Source organism: Anopheles arabiensis, chromosome 3, assembly GCF_016920715.1.
Source record: "Anopheles arabiensis isolate DONGOLA chromosome 3, AaraD3, whole genome shotgun sequence".
Lineage (NCBI taxonomy): Eukaryota > Metazoa > Arthropoda > Insecta > Diptera > Culicidae > Anopheles > Anopheles arabiensis.
Genome location: NC_053518.1, coordinates 12,171,490 through 12,184,171, shown reverse-complemented (window position 1 = coordinate 12,184,171; position 12,682 = coordinate 12,171,490). Strand labels below are relative to the sequence as shown.

Below are 12,682 nucleotides of genomic sequence, written 5' to 3'. Positions count from 1 at the left end.
ATTTGGTTGTTTTTTCAAGAGTGAACGATCACTGGAAAGGGGAAAAAGGGTTTTCCAATTCCAATTGCTACCATTTTTCAAAACACAATTTTGAAGTAATCTCTTGTTTCAACAAGGTGTATACCGCGGGATGAAATGTAATCAAGATTCAAATAGCAAAACCTTCAAAAATACGACGAAACCTTGATGAGGGAAACTATGAACTTCGTAGAAAAGGAACAGCGTGTTGGAAGAATGATAAAAAATCAGGATAGAGCATTCTGCATTAGAGAGTATTTAAAATCCCATCTAAGCGAGAATTCAAACAAACCATTCCTTTCCCCAAATCAGTTTCGAATGTGTATTTACTTCAAAATGAAATTTTAGTTCTTCTTTTTCTTTGTTAAGTTCCAGTTTTATCCTCCTATAATGGAATTGTCAGCATAATCAGAGGCTTGGCTATATGCTAGAGCAGGCTTGTATTTGACAGCCTATATCTCTTTATCTTTCTAACTTTGCTTTGGTTCGGTCTCGTTTACGTCACTAATTTGAGGTATCACAACATTTCAGTTTTTACACAGCAAATTTTCTAAGTTTGCATCAGTAGAACCAAGCGTGTTTTTACTGAAAACTATTAAATAATAGATAGTTTTGCTGAATTTCAGCATTAATGTCATGTTTTTAATGATTTTCAGAAAAAAACTATTTAATGAATACATTTCAGTACAGCAAATTTTACTGAAAATCAGCTATATAAGTGTCAAATTTGTTTGTCATTACAGGGTTTTCCAAGTTACTTTCGAATGTAAATATTGTTATTTACCGCATACAAAATGTTGTTCCACATCGATCTGACATTTCATTTCCATCATCATAATTTTTAATTTCTACAGTATGATTTTCAACATCTTGAGTTTGACAGTTCTTTGTTATGTGTTGAAAATCATGTGTTGAAACTGAAATTTCATTTTGAAACAAATACACCGCTTGACAGCTCTTGAAAAACATCTTGAAGGCGATGAATAACAATGTTTACATTCCAAACTGACTTGGAAAACCCTGTATGAAGCAAATATACCGTTTGACAGCTGTTGAAAAACATCTTGAAGGCGTTGAATATTTATGTTTACATTCGAAAAGAAACTTGGAAAACCCTGTTAAAAAAATAATTTCTTCAGCATGATTTTCAACACTTCACCTGACCGAGTGGAGAGATCCAGCTTCAAACCTTAATCCAGCGGAAACCCTTATAAATTGGGTAAAGAATAAGCAAGCGAACGAGAGCTGATTACCAGAAACAGGCTTTTCTGCCGCTTATGCTTCAATGAACCTCAAAATTGCTCCCCTTTCCCTGTGTGTAATATAAAGCTCTCCTTTGAACGGGTAACGCTTCCATGGAAAAGGATTTGCTTTTTGAATCGGTGCACGGGCAAAGGATTGCAATACCCGATACGGCAATTTGTCGTAATTCATCACAACGCTATTGGTTTCCTTCCGGGGCAATCTAGGCCGCAGCGGGCTCTAAACAACGCGGCTTGTTGTGGCATACTGCCGGCGAAGAAATGCAATCACAATCACAGCAGCACCAATGCCCCCGGATGTGACCTTTCGCTGCTGGGGTGTGAGGGCACGGGTTACCTTGAAACAAAGTTACACGTGCCACACGTGTCAGGTGTGTAGGATGGTTAATCTACTCCTTCTGCATCGGCGGCAGGATTGCGTGCCAGCCATCTTCGGTTTCAAGCGTGTCGGGACGACAGCAACGACCGGGAAGAGTAGTGTACACGTTGTCACTGATTTATCGCAAGCGCAAGCCTTGAAACCCGCGCTCGGAGATAGATTGCGAACGATAAGAGCGAAAGGATACTGCTTGTGGTTCCCATTCCCTTCCTCCTTGTGGGGTTGAATTCTCATACATCAAATCGAAACACAGGAAGCAGAAACATTTACCCCAAAACCCAAGAACCAATCCTCCTTTCGCTCCTCGACCGGTCAGAAATCCTTCGAATCGTACGTAACCTTTAACCTTTTTCGGCAACCAAGACTCTCTTATCGCGGGCGCGTTGGTGTTGGAAGGTGCCATTGAGTAATGTGGCAAGGTGATTTGGTTTCTGCGCTTCAGCGACCAGAGTGCGTGACATAGCCGCGTGTTCTTATCGATTCTCCCTCGCTTTTACGATCGCGTTCAACCCGCCCCGGCAACACGGGGTTTGCGTTGAAAACGTAAATTTCATGCTAGCCGAAGGATACTAATGTTCTATGCCTTTCTCTTTCTCTCTCTCGCAGGTACATTCCCACCCGGTTGTGGGGTTTTAGCGGACACATCCAGACAATCATTCACAGTATCGTGGGGCGCGTCAAATGTCCGTGGCCGCTGGGCGAACGGGTCTACCTAGCGCTGACGGACGGGTCCACGCTAACGTACGATCTTTACCAGCCGCTAATTACGACGGTTGAAGGTAGGTGGCAGTTCCGTATCCAGATCAAGCCACCCCTGTGTGCCATGCACGCAATGGGTTAATGGGCTTTCCCGCAAAAACGACGCTTCATTAATGTGCAATGTGCATGTTTCCTTCCCTTCTTTTTTTGCAAATACACAGACGACATTACCGTGGCCATCTGTCCGGGCATTGGCAACTCGTCCGAGTCGGTGTACATCCGCACGTTCGTGCACTACGCCCAGTGCCACGGGTACCGGTGTGCGGTGCTGAATCATATCGGCGTCCTCGACAGCGTGCAGGTGACATCGAGCCGAATCTTCACCTACGGTAAGCGAGCGAGACTTGTGAGCAATGGAGAACGAACACTAACTGCTTTCACCCCATGCAGGCCACACGGACGATTACTCGGCGATGATAAACAGCCTGCTGAAGAAGTACCCGACGACGAACATCGTCTCGGTTGGCTTTTCGCTCGGCGGCAACCTCATCTCCAAGTATCTCGGCGAGGCGAAGCGGCCGGCCAACATCATCGGTGGCGTCTCGATCTGCCAGGGCTACAATGCGGTGGTGTAAGTGTAATCCTCTCCTCCCTCCGATGGATTTGTAATGCATGTTTTTGCTTCTTCTCATTCGGTGCACCTTCCAGTGCCACCCAGTGGCTGCTGAAGTGGCAAAACTTCCACCGGTTCTACCTGTACGTGCTGACGGAGAACGTGAAGAGCATCATCATGAAGCACCGGCACGTACTGCTGTCGGACGACATCAAGCAGCGGTATCAGCTGAACGAGCGCGACATTGCCGCGGCCGCCACGCTGCCCGAGCTGGACGAGGCGTACACGCGCCGGGTGCACCAGTTCCCGACGGTGAAGGACATGTACAGCTGGAGCTCGTCGCTCAACTATCTCGCCAACATCCAGCGCCCGATGGTGTTTGTGAACGCGCGGGACGATCCGCTCGTGCCGGACAATTTGCTCGAACCGGTCAAACAGTTTGCATGTAAGTAAGGGGGGGTGTGGGTTTGTTTTTTGCTTTGCTCTTCGCCACGAATCTGAAAAAACAACGATTTCTTCCTCTGCATTTGCTAGCTGCCCACAACCAAACGATGTACGTCGAGCTGGCGAACGGTGGCCATCTCGGCTTCTACGAGGGTGGGCTGGTCTACCCGAACCCGGTCACCTGGCTCGACCGGGCGGTCGTGTCACTGATCGGCGGTATCGTGATGTCGCACAACGATTTGCTGGTGGCGAAGCGGACGGCCTCCTCCTCGATGGTGATTTAAGATTCGCTAGCACCATTCCCTTCGTTCGGTGCCGGTGCCGGCGGCCCAGCCCAGCTGCTCGACTACGGTAGGGCCCGGTGGGGGCTGCTGTTTGCCGTCCTGCCCTCAGCTGCCCCCTCGGTGCGCGGTGTCACTGTGGCCGTGCTGAAGCTGCTCCTCTCGCTGTTCGTCTCGAAGCCGCGGGTCGAATTTACAGCCGATACACCGACGTAAAACCCGCGTACGAGCAAACATCAGAGAGAACGGCTCTAATGAGCGTCCACGGGGCCAACTGGTGCATGCCGGGATGGTATACACGAATGGGAATGGTCGAACGAATGGATACAAATTACCGCAAAAATGGCTTCTGAAGCAATAGGAAGCACAGAGCACAAATTATTATACCTACTAAACCAACCAACCACCTTAAAGCAGCATCATATCCCGCGTGGAGTGGTTGGGAATGGAATTGAGAGGGCGCTGCGTGTGTGTGGGTGTGTGTATGCATGAATGCATTAACTTCAACAATACAAGCAGTATATCAAGCGCGCATTAACGTTACAGCAGGAGGAAGGAACGCTCTTGTGTTCTGCTGGCGCTGGCACACGGGATGCGCGCGATACACCACGTCCCGGTTTTCGAATATATATACACTATATACTATACTGCTCATATTTCCCCCTTTAACCCCGCCCTAGGGTATAACTAGTTAAGATAAGTATCACTCCCCCCATGTATTCTCTGTCCAGTGTGTGCATCGCTCTGTTTGTTTAATTTTCTTGATCCCCCTACATCTTACACGTGCTTTTGTTTTTTTCTTTACCCGTCCATCGTGGATGTCAATATCGCGCTAATGCTAAAATATCGCTAGATGAAACACTGTGCACACGTGCACACTCCTCTACGTTTTAATCGCGACATACAGATCGATGCCTCCAAACGTGTGTCCTGCTGCGAGTATTAACGCTAAATATGTTTTAACGCAAAAGTGCAGGGAAAGAGAGGCTCACTACTCTACGTGTGTGTGTGTATGTGTGTTCTCGTATTTAATCGATGTGTACTCCTCATAATTGAGCAACATGGTATGGGGTGGTGCATACGCCAAGAGACACGGGACACGGGACGCGGGACGATATGATGATAAATCATGAACAAGTGTAACAACGTTTGCTTAAACGTTTTCGGAATTCCGAATCAAAAGTAAAAAAAACACCAACATGTGTTTGTTGCGGTGTGTGTGTATGTGTATGCGTATGTGCTGCACACGAGGAGCCGAGTGAGGGAGTGCCGCATGGCTGGCGATCCCAATTTTTACTCTAGGAGGATAGCTCGTAAAATAATATATTGTATATTGTGATAGATGTTATTTAAAAAAACAAAATTGCTGTTGCAACATTCAGAAAGAGAAAGGGCAAAGTAAAGCGTCTCTAACCGCAAAAAATACAAAGGATAAACTAAAGTTATCAAAAATAAGGTCAGATAAGGGGAAGAGAAAAAGCAGCCAAAAACGTGCTTGCCGGTGCCGGTAACGGTAACGTTGAGTGCGCGGCGCATTTGCGTAGTCAGTTTTTGTGCTATTGTTGCCTGTTGTGTAGGTAATGGAGTTTTTTTGTTTTAACGTCCACAGTTTTAGGTCACCAAATAGTGTGTAGGTCAGCGGCGCAAGAAGATGCAAATTTCGCTAGGAATCGGGAACGGTTTCATCATCATCACGCGTACTTAGGGTGTGTGTTTTTGGTGCATTATTGCGCAAGGTTTCTGCTTGTAGTCGAACCCCCCGCCGAATAAGCTGAAGGTGATATGATGGCATGCTAAATCACTGACTGATTGCTTAGAGTTTGAGAAGAAGTGGTGGTGCGTGTGTGTTTGTAATCCTCTTTAGGCATGTTATTCCTAAGAATTGCTAGTTTCTCCTCAAGCGTACGTACTGCTCAAAAACTGCTTCTGAATGAACGAATTTCTCGATTAAATTATTGATTAGTTAGTTGCGACAAAAAGGGTGAAGCGAAGATTGAAACAATAACAAAAGGACAGAGTTCGGAACAACAAGGAACATTCCAAACTACCCAAAACAAATCGAAGAAAAATAATTATCATACGGATTTTTACCCAGATTTCATCTCCAAACTGCCTTTTATGGACGAGAGAAGATATCCCCTCGACGTTTATATCAACTCCTTCCGCGCTCTTGTGTGAGTTTTTCTGAGCTACTATTGTGCTTACTTACGTAAAAAGTGTTTTACGCTGCACTTACCTTACGATAGTATACGGCGTAAAAAGCGGCCGTAAGCGAAAAGGTGTGAGATGGTGTGTATTTTCGTACAATAAACATAGGCAGACAGACGACTTGTTGAAATGTTTGTTATAGGCAAGGGAAAATAGGCGCAAGGTGCGTGACAACAAATACAGGACAAAAATTAAACCGAAGATCGAAGTTTTACCCCCCTATTGGCTCTAGAGCGTGCGGTTGGACATTTTGGATCGATATAGCACTCGTGCCCGCGTGTTCCAGTGGGACAGTAAGATCGGGGACGAAGCAAAAAATGGTGGCAACAAAGCTGGAACTGCTCTTACTGAATAAAATATTGATTGTGTAAACGTGGGGATTAGTTTTGTGAAATGGAAAGAAATATTGTTTAATTTTATTATTGTGTGGGCCGAAGTCGTCGAAGTACTACAGAAGCAATCATGTTGTTGTTTACTTATCAATTGTACTAAAAACGATAAATTAAGGTTTTATGTAGTGGTCAAGAATGGAGGTGCACGACTAGAAAACGAGATTTCTTAAATTGTTACTGAGGTGTGGGATAGCGATTCGATGCCTTGTGATTGGAATCTCGACATCATTTACCCCATATACAAGAAGGGGACAAGTTGGACTGACAAAACTGCAGGAGTATTACAGTCTTGAATACCGCCTATAAAATATTCTCCCTGATCCTTCAGGATCGCCTTGTCCCGCACGTCGAAGAGATAGTCGGAAACTATCAAAGAGGATTCCGAAACGGAAAATCATCCACTGATCAGATCTTCACCATGCGGCAGATCTTGAAGAAGATGGCAGAAGATGGGAGAATATACAGATACGACACATACGATCTCTTCATTGACTTCAAAGCCGCATATTATAGCATAGCCAGGGTAAAACTGTACGACGCTATGAGCTCTTTTAGAATCGTGGCCAAAGTGATAAGGCTAGCTGGAATGACTATGACCAACGTCACTTGCCAGGTGAAGGTGGATGAAAAACTCTCAGGACATTTTGCTACCACCAAAGGTCTACGCCAGGGGGACGGGCTTGCCTGTCTCCTTTTCAGCTTGGCGCTAGAGAGCGTCATCCGTGACTCGAGGGTGGAGACTACGGGAACCATCTTCTACAAGTCAACCCAGATCTTGACATACGCTGATGATATAGACATCATTGGTCTGCGGCTCTCCTATGTAGCCTGTAGCCCAGAAGCCTACCAAGGGATCGAGCAGGCGGCAGAGAACCTCGGATTGCAGATAAACGACGCAAAGACCAAACTGATGGTGGCAACATCAGCGGTCCTACCAATACATAATCCAAGGCTACGTAGGCATGACGTACAGATAGGTGAACGCACTTTTGAAGTCGTCCCACACTTCACCTATCTTGGGTCAAAGGTCAGCAACGACAATAGCATGGAAACTGAGTTCTGCGCAAGGATGCTGGCTGCCAACCGGTCATTCTACAGCCTGAAAAATCAGTTCACCTCAAAGAACCTGTCGCGACGGACGAAGCTAGGACTATATAGTACCTATGTAGTACCGATACCCATATACGCCTCTGAGCCATGGACACTGCCCAAATCTGACGAAAACCTCTTAGCCACGTTCGAGAGGAAGATGCTCAGAAGGATACTTGGCCCCGTATGTGTGGAAGGACAATGGAGGAGCCGCTATAATGACGAGCTGTACGAGATATACGGCGACCTAGTGCAGCGTATCTAGCGTGTGCTGGCCATGTTGAACGCATGGAAACGGACGACCCAGCCCGTAAAGTCTTTTTAGGCCGTCCACAAGGACAGAGGAAACGTGGTAGGCCCAAATTGAGGTGGCAAGTTGGTGTGGAGGCGTCCGCCATTAAGGCCGGGATAACGGATTGGCAGACAAAGACGCGAGACCGTGAGCGGTTTCGAACATTCCTCAAGCAGGCCAAGACCGCGGTTGTAGCGCCGGATAAGTAAGTAAGTAAGTAGAGGTCGGAGCTCGGAATCGGGCCTACCCGATGCAGATTCTGTGTTCGGAATCAATTCCGGAGCCTATTCCGGAGTTAAATCGAGAATCATAACCGGCTCCAGAATCGGAATCGACCTGTGAATCGCAATTTGCTCCGGCAATGGAATTAGAATTAACTCCAGAATTTGAATTAGCTCCAGAATGAGAATTAGTCCTTGAATAGAAATAAGAAGTTTAAGATGCAAAATCAGTCCAGGAATCTCCTTGAGAATGGATCGTTTACAAGCAAATTTTGATTATTTGCGGTTATCAATACGTAGCATCATTGGACCCAAACGTCTATTTTTATGAGAATACCGAAAACGACTCCGAATTCGGAGCCAATTCTGATTCTGGAGCCGATTTCGATTAGGAAACCGTTTCTGATTTCGGAGCCAATTCCGATTCTGAAGCCGATTTCGATTCCGGAACCGATTCTGATTCCAGAATCGGTTCCGATTCCGGACTCAATTCCAAAACCGATTCAGGAACCAATTCCGGAGCCGATTTCGGAACCAACTCCGGAAACTGATTTCGGACCTACAATCCGGAATCTATTCCAGAAAACTTCGGAACTATCCGGAATCGATTCCGACTATAACTTTATTTTTCCCATCACTAGTTTTATGAACGCAACGTAATCTGCAGTGCTGAACTAAATAGAGGTTTTCTTTTTTACATTTTTCTGGCAATTTTCGGTTCTTATTCATCGCTGTTATCCCTTCAAAGCTAATTCCTTTATTGCATGCTGTTAGTTCTGTAAAAATCGCTTTATAACGTGCCATTCAAAACTCAATCCCACGGAACAACATCCCGGATAGCAACCGTTCCCTGTTTGACACTGCGGAACATATGTTCCGCTACAGTGTCACAATCCCAACCCAACCATCACTAGCACCGTAGCAAACACAAACAACATCCGAAGCACGTACACGAGAAAGCCAAACTTTTCGCAGCGGAATAGTTACAGCAGGAAACATAACTTTCCCCTCTTTTCGCACCGCAGCTCCGGTCGAGGCATGAGTGCGGCAGAGCACACCAGCACCGGCACCAGCGGCGGACAAATGTCGACCTCGAGCACCATGCTGAGCCTGGCGGACAAGCAGAAGTACATCGAAAACTACGACTTCCCGTACTGCGACGAGTCGAGCAAGTATGAAAAGGTGACCAAAATCGGCCAGGGAACGTTCGGGTGAGTGTTTGCGTGGCTGTCTTTGCCCGCCGATTAATTCCTCCTGCTGCGCCCATGCACATCACGTTTACGTACTGTTTTGGTTTGTGTTTCGCTGTTTGTCCGGGCATGACTCACTGATGCGCACTTTCGATTGCCCTTCCCCCCACCATCCGCTGCTCCAGTGAGGTGTTCAAGGCGCGGGAGAAGAAATCGACCAAAAAGTTTGTCGCCCTCAAGAAGGTGCTGATGGAAAACGAGAAGGAAGGCGTAAGTAGGAGGCAGTAGCAAGTGATGGGAAGGATGATTAGTAATGATTCCGCCGTGTGGCATTTCAGTTCCCGATTACGGCATTGCGCGAGATACGCATCCTGCAGCTGCTGAAGCACGAGAATGTGGTGAACCTGATCGAGATCTGTCGCACCAAGGCCACCGCCCAGAATCGCTACCGGTCCACGTTCTATCTGGTGTTTGACTTTTGCGAGCACGATCTGGCCGGTTTGCTGTCGAACATCAATGTGAAGTTTAATCTGGGCGAAATCAAGAAGGTGATGCAACAGCTGCTGAACGGGCTGTACTACATCCACAGCAACAAGGTACGAATGTGTTAGGGCACGCGAGGGAACAAATCCACCTCACTCACACCCGTCTCATTCCAGATCCTGCACCGCGACATGAAGGCGGCGAACGTACTGATCACGAAAAACGGCGTCCTCAAGCTGGCCGATTTTGGGCTGGCCCGTGCATTTAGCGTATCCAAGAACGGGCTGCCCAACCGGTACACCAACCGGGTGGTGACGCTCTGGTACCGACCGCCGGAACTGCTGCTCGGCGACCGTAACTACGGGCCACCGGTCGACATGTGGGGTGCCGGTTGCATTATGGCCGAAATGTGGACCCGCTCGCCGATCATGCAGGGGGCGACGGAACAGCAGCAGCTCATCCTCATCTCCCAGCTGTGCGGTTCGTTCACCAACGATGTGTGGGCGGATGTGGAAAACCTGGAGCTGTTTCACAAGATGGAGCTGCCGATGGGCCACAAGCGGAAGGTGCGCGAGCGGCTACGGCCTTACGTGAAGGACCCGCACGGTATCGATCTGCTCGACTATCTGCTGATGCTCGATCCGAAGAAGCGCATCGATGCGGACACGGCGCTGAATCATGATTTCTTCTGGACCGACCCGATGCCGTGCGATTTGAGCAAGATGCTGTCGCAGCACACGCAGAGCATGTTCGAGTATCTGACGCCACCGAGACGGCCGGGCCACATACGCCACTACCAGCAGCAGATGGTGAACATGCAGGCCAAGCCGCAGGACAATAGCTACCAGGATAGGGTGTATTAGGTTGTGTGCGCCTGTAGAACGCATGACCTTCAACCTTTACATAAGACTTAGTGACTCCCGTCGTATGGTGGTGTCACCGTAATCGTTTTTTTTTCATCCCTTAAAATACATTTATTATGAATTCCTATGAATTCGGATTGAATCTAACAAACAAAACAAAAACACGCCTTTTCCTCCTCTTCCCCCTCTCCTAACCATACTGACTAGTGGTGCTTGGGAGGGTAGACATGTCTTTATTCCGTGTCGGGCGCATTCAAGTCTTCCGTGCTAGCCGTGTGCTCCTCTTTGGTTGGCTTCTTATTAATTTTGAAAAATTGCTTCACCTTCTCCCCGAGCGACACTTTGTCCTTTTCCTTGCCCTTCGCCACGATGCGCTTCGTGGAGATGTTATGGATAGGCCCAAATGCAAGCGCCACCACCGTACACGCCAGGCAGATCACATTGTACGGCATGCTGAAATCCGGCGTCGGAAGCGTCAGCAGCAGTGCCTCGGTCCGCACCTGCAGAAAGTAGCCGGCCAGCTGGGTCGCATTGAACGACTCCCGGAACAGGGCCGCCTCCCGCGGAATGGAGGTGTAGTTGCGGGCGGACGGCAGCAGCAGCGAAATGATCGACGATGGAATGTAGTGGCCATGGTTCGCATCCGGCGGGTACTCTTGCCACTTGAGGAAAATGTAGTCGAAATCAATCGACAGCTCGACGGTAGCGCGGGCCGGGATGCGGAACGCAACCTCCAACCCGTACGGCCGCTCCCGCTGCACACCCGGCGTGTAGTGCAGGAAGGCGGGCTCGATACGCTCACCCCCGGCACGGCGGATGGTGAGTGTGTGCAGGTAGACCGGCACAAACCACGGAATGGTTTCGAACACGATCAAATCCAGCGCACCCCAGTGGGCGTTCGTGATTTGCGTGACGATTTTGCCCCGCTCCTGCCCAACGCCCAGGATGAAGCGTTTCGCGTAGATGGGCGGCGGTCCGGCCACCACGATCACGTTCGGATCGCGCTTGTCCATTACGGCCACATTGAACATGGCACGGCGGCCCTTGGCCGTGATCGCTTCAAACTGCTTCACGTCGAACCGGTGCAGCTGCGTGCGTGCTCCGCCCCTGACCGAAAGGATCGTTTCGTCGGGTTGCTGCGATATCTCCAGCGCCCCCTCGCTGTCGGTCACGTCCACGTACACGTTGCTGGTGGTGGCCAGTGCGCACGAACCCTCCATCCCCTGGCCGAACAGCTTGCGGATGGACCAGTTCGGGCCGCCAAACAGTCGCAGATCCTGCACCACGCTTACCGTCTGCTTCACCTCCAGCTGGAACTCGCTGCACGCCTCGTCCCCGCACAGCTTCCGGATGTGCACGCCGAGCGAGTGGTAATTGCTCGAGTAGATGCTGTCCGGCACGAGCAGCGATACGAGACCCTCGCGCGACCGGCACGGTAACAGCTTCGCCCACGGGGTTAGGTTTTCCGTGCAGACAATTTCCCGCGGCAGTGCGGCATAGCGAAGGATCGGTTCCGGCCGTCCCGGGAAGTGATGCGTTTGCGGTCGCAGCGTGTACACCGGCACGAACGTGTTGCTCGGCTCGATGAAGCTAAGCGAGGCGCAGAACAGGCCGGAAAGTGTTCCGCACAGCATCTTCCACCGGTGGTCGATGGAGGCGCTGTGGTCGGTGGTCGGTTCAAACCAGGCCCACACTTCCGCACCGGGACCGGCATCCGTCACCGGGTAGCCCCAGGATTCGTACCGCCACAGGCCGTACGTGAAGCTAAGGTGCAGCTCCTGCACGCCGAAGTGATGGAACAGCTCGGCCAGCGGTCGGGACACCAGGTTAGTGTGAAGCACTGGAAGCCATTGGAATAGATCAATTTTAGGGGAAAAAAAGGAATAAAAACACAAAACTAAATACGTACGGCTATCATTTTTGCCCAGCTCCCAGCGGGTCGTGAACTGGAAGTAGCTGTAGACGAACTTATCCGGCAGCGGTTTTATGAACAGCTCTTCGTCGAAAATGTCGGAAAACTGTGCGCTTGAGCCTTTCAGGCCGCCTGCCATCACCAGCACGGTCCATAGCGAGAGTAATTTCCACATTAAAACAAAGTTATTTGTGAGCAAGGAGTGGCAACGACAAGGCCCGCACACAAGCGGCGTGTTTTGTTTATGTCGATTGTTTTTTTTTTCACTTCTTTCGCTTCGTTGTTCTAAAATGGTCGTCGTGCTGTCAAAATCATGACATTTGAAGTTTTTAGTAC

General features: G+C 49.0%; 3 protein-coding genes across 3 annotated transcripts in view; 2 read left to right on the top strand and 1 right to left on the bottom strand.

The window, feature by feature from the left end:
• The window catches only part of LOC120901978 (abhydrolase domain-containing protein 2), a 32,586-nt gene extending 26,310 nt beyond the window's left edge, over positions 1 to 6,276 (top strand). Inside the window, exons 2-6 of the mRNA XM_040310385.1 lie at positions 2,266 to 2,438; positions 2,580 to 2,747; positions 2,809 to 2,989; positions 3,067 to 3,416; positions 3,506 to 6,276. Of these exons, the coding sequence (XP_040166319.1) occupies positions 2,266 to 2,438; positions 2,580 to 2,747; positions 2,809 to 2,989; positions 3,067 to 3,416; positions 3,506 to 3,699 (1,066 nt within the window). The 3' untranslated portion in view covers positions 3,700 to 6,276. The remainder of the gene's footprint in view (positions 1 to 2,265; positions 2,439 to 2,579; positions 2,748 to 2,808; positions 2,990 to 3,066; positions 3,417 to 3,505) is intronic.
• A 2,528-nt stretch (positions 6,277 to 8,804) lies between these two features.
• On the top strand, positions 8,805 to 10,576 carry LOC120904828 (cyclin-dependent kinase 9). The gene is made up of 4 exons (XM_040315235.1): positions 8,805 to 9,109; positions 9,274 to 9,358; positions 9,427 to 9,684; positions 9,748 to 10,576. Exons 1-4 carry the CDS (start codon positions 8,937 to 8,939, stop codon positions 10,432 to 10,434), a joined length of 1,203 nt encoding a protein of 400 aa, XP_040171169.1. The 5' UTR covers positions 8,805 to 8,936; the 3' UTR covers positions 10,435 to 10,576.
• A 26-nt stretch (positions 10,577 to 10,602) lies between these two features.
• Positions 10,603 to 12,611, bottom strand: LOC120904824 (GPI transamidase component PIG-T). Its single transcript, XM_040315225.1, has 2 exons — positions 12,344 to 12,611; positions 10,603 to 12,274 (listed from the first exon to the last, which is right to left on the bottom strand). Exons 1-2 carry the CDS (start codon positions 12,519 to 12,521, stop codon positions 10,668 to 10,670), a joined length of 1,785 nt encoding a protein of 594 aa, XP_040171159.1. The 5' UTR covers positions 12,522 to 12,611; the 3' UTR covers positions 10,603 to 10,667.
• Positions 12,612 to 12,682: the final 71 nt, after the last annotated feature.